The sequence below is a fragment of the Fopius arisanus genome, unplaced genomic scaffold, assembly GCF_000806365.1.
Source record: "Fopius arisanus strain USDA-PBARC FA_bdor unplaced genomic scaffold, ASM80636v1 scaffold00140, whole genome shotgun sequence".
Classification (NCBI taxonomy): Eukaryota; Metazoa; Arthropoda; class Insecta; order Hymenoptera; family Braconidae; genus Fopius; species Fopius arisanus.
The window spans coordinates 37,333-39,964 of record NW_011887879.1 but is presented as its reverse complement, the minus strand read 5'-3'; the positions used below and the strand labels follow the sequence as shown (position 1 = coordinate 39,964).

Below are 2,632 nucleotides of genomic sequence, written 5' to 3'. Positions count from 1 at the left end.
ACGATGGGTTGGGCTCAGATATTCAATCCCAGAAGTGGGAAACATAATATTATTGACGGTGCCGAACTTGAAGGTTTTAGCATTGTGGCATACCTCAAAGAGAACCCGCAGGAGCGAGTGAAAAAAATTTATAAAAGAATTCTTGACAATGGAAAAACTGTGAAGGTTCAAGTTTTAGCAGCACACGGTAGGTGACATTTGATTTTCAACTTTGGAATTTTTCATCAACATTTCATAAATTAATTTTCATTTAGTCTTGCATTAAATCAACAGAGGTTAGGTTTACACCGTGTATTCCACAATTCTTTCTGCTGAACTCTCAAACCTTGAACGTCAGCCTTGACCAAATAGAGTCTTCTATTAACTACCGTGATTCAACTATTGTTTTTGAAGAACGTTGGGATAAACTCGTATTGTACGGAAAGTGCAACATCTTTGGTTGCTCAAATTAAATTACATTTCACTAAATGATCTAATGAAAGAATAAAATAAGAATTCTGCCCTATTCGTTTCTCAAATATTTCGCATATCTGGATTTATAGCTAATGTGTTATCAAATTTCAGGAAAATTGGAAGAGTTACAAAAGATAACGAATGGGAAGAGGATTGCCATTCCCAAACTAAACACTAGTCTGTTCGATGACAGTATGCCTCAGGAAGTTGATGAAGATGGTGAGGTCAGTGTCAAGAACACAAAAAAAAAAAGAAAGGTGAGAACAAAATAAGATAATTGAAACAAAATTGACTTGCCAGGTTCATAGTAGCCAATGCTCCATTTAGGAAATGAATAGTAATCCAAACTGTAGGTCACTTATTCACTTTCAGCAGGGAATTGTAAAAAAATCTGCAACTAGGCATATTCTTCAACTTTTCAAAAATTCTTTGAAAGTAGTACTCAATTGATTGAATTATACTCTGTAGATATTCGTACACTAAATGTTGTGGAAATTCAATTATTTTTTTACATCTATAAGGTTCATGTTTAAGGAAATTTTTCCTAATACCGAAATTTGTGGTATTTGTTTTCATTTTAAAAAATTGCTCATTCACCTGCTAGATGACCGTAACAAAATAAATAATTCCAGGACAGCATGAAAAAGTATATTGAATCTGATGATTAGGAAAAAAATGGGGAACCTAGGTGAATAGTTGAAATAATTCAAACATGGAACCAAGGGAAAATCGAATTTATCAATACGGAAAAGATAAAACGAGTAGTCGGATTTTGATGCTTTATTGACGTAAGATTTTTTTTTTAATTGTTTAATAAAAAAATCGAAATTATTCGAAATTCAACAAATCCGAAAATTTTCGATCATTGTAGGCGAAATTATATTACGAAATTCTGATAGAATTTGGGGTTTAGAATGTCTTCTTTTGGTGAATTGATAAATGAATACACGGTCATAACAGCCAACATTTGTTGTAGAAAAGCATGAGGTACTTGGAACAAGTGGTGTGACCCATATGCATTCCCATTCGGTGAATATGATGTGTCTTGTCATTTCTCCCACAGATCACACAAGAACATGTCAATAAGGCGAAAAAGAAGGTCAGTGAAGAAATTGTTGCAGCATTTTTACGAAATTCTTCGCATAGCGTGAGTAATACAATAAGTGCAATAATTTATCAGTTAGCAGACTCAATAGCGCAGTAAAACCTTGAACATTGATGAACAGTTTCATCTATGTTTATCATATGGGGGATTATCCGTCGAGAGGGCGACCTGTTTTCATCACATTGAGGAATTCCATTTTATTTATTCAAGAAAACGTCAAGCTATTCGTCTTAAGTTTCCCAAACGTATTTAAAAAGCGAATTATGTTGTGACCATCACTAGATGAAATTTAATTACCTCAGTCGCAGAAAGAATCGGTAATTTTTAAGGAACGATATAAGAAAAATAGCTCTAACTAATAAATTACATCCATTAGATAATTTTAGAGATGGCTGAAAGCAGTTGCGCAGACCATGACCTTTGGACAACATCGGAAACATGTGCAATCAGATGTTTTTGCACTTTGATGGGTGAAAAAGGGGTTGGAAAGAAATCCCTTATTGAGTATTATGATTGTGGGGTTCATGTGGTCTGACTTCTGTTTTGAGAAGGGTTGGAATTGTAGAATTAATTTTGTTGACTGCACGAATGCATTTTATTGAATTGAATTTCACGCATCGTCTAATGCATTTATATTCGAGGAGGCTATTCCTCAACTGTCATTATCTCAAGTATGAAAGTGCTATTCAACATATTAATACATTAAGAGTAAAAAAATGAAGAACTATTGTTTAACAGGCACGTTTTGCATATGCTCCTGTGTATAAATGGCCCTTAACAACAAAATATTGTAATTTGCTACGAATTGGTGACTTGGAAAATTGCAGTAGCAGCTGTGATGTATTTATTCATAACAGAGTCTTGAGAAAAACTTGCATTGGTGAATATGTCCAAATAAGGTTCGAATTGTTCCATCAATTTTTGCTCACAAATTATCATTCCATCTTCAAAGCCCCCCGCCTTTTACTTTACTATTCTGCTATTCTCAAATGTGAAATTTCTCAGAATGAATCATCGACAATCAATGAATGATTTTAATCCATCTAATATTTCTTACATATGCATAAACTTAAC

The 2,632-nt window shown here is 33.6% G+C and overlaps 2 protein-coding genes across 9 annotated transcripts in view; one reads left to right on the top strand and one right to left on the bottom strand.

Annotated features, from left to right (window-relative positions):
* Positions 1-1,419, top strand: LOC105272107 (uncharacterized; the record flags this gene model as incomplete). The annotated part of the gene is given in 3 exon segments (XM_011314011.1): positions 1-187; positions 565-710; positions 1,086-1,419. Coding segments are annotated over 3 exon segments (369 nt in total), but the record flags the coding sequence as incomplete, so codon positions are not given.
* LOC105272109 (epoxide hydrolase 4) overlaps positions 1-2,632 on the bottom strand; it is a 222,740-nt gene that overhangs the window by 186,532 nt on the left and 33,576 nt on the right. The gene's annotated exons all lie outside the window — the stretch shown is intronic.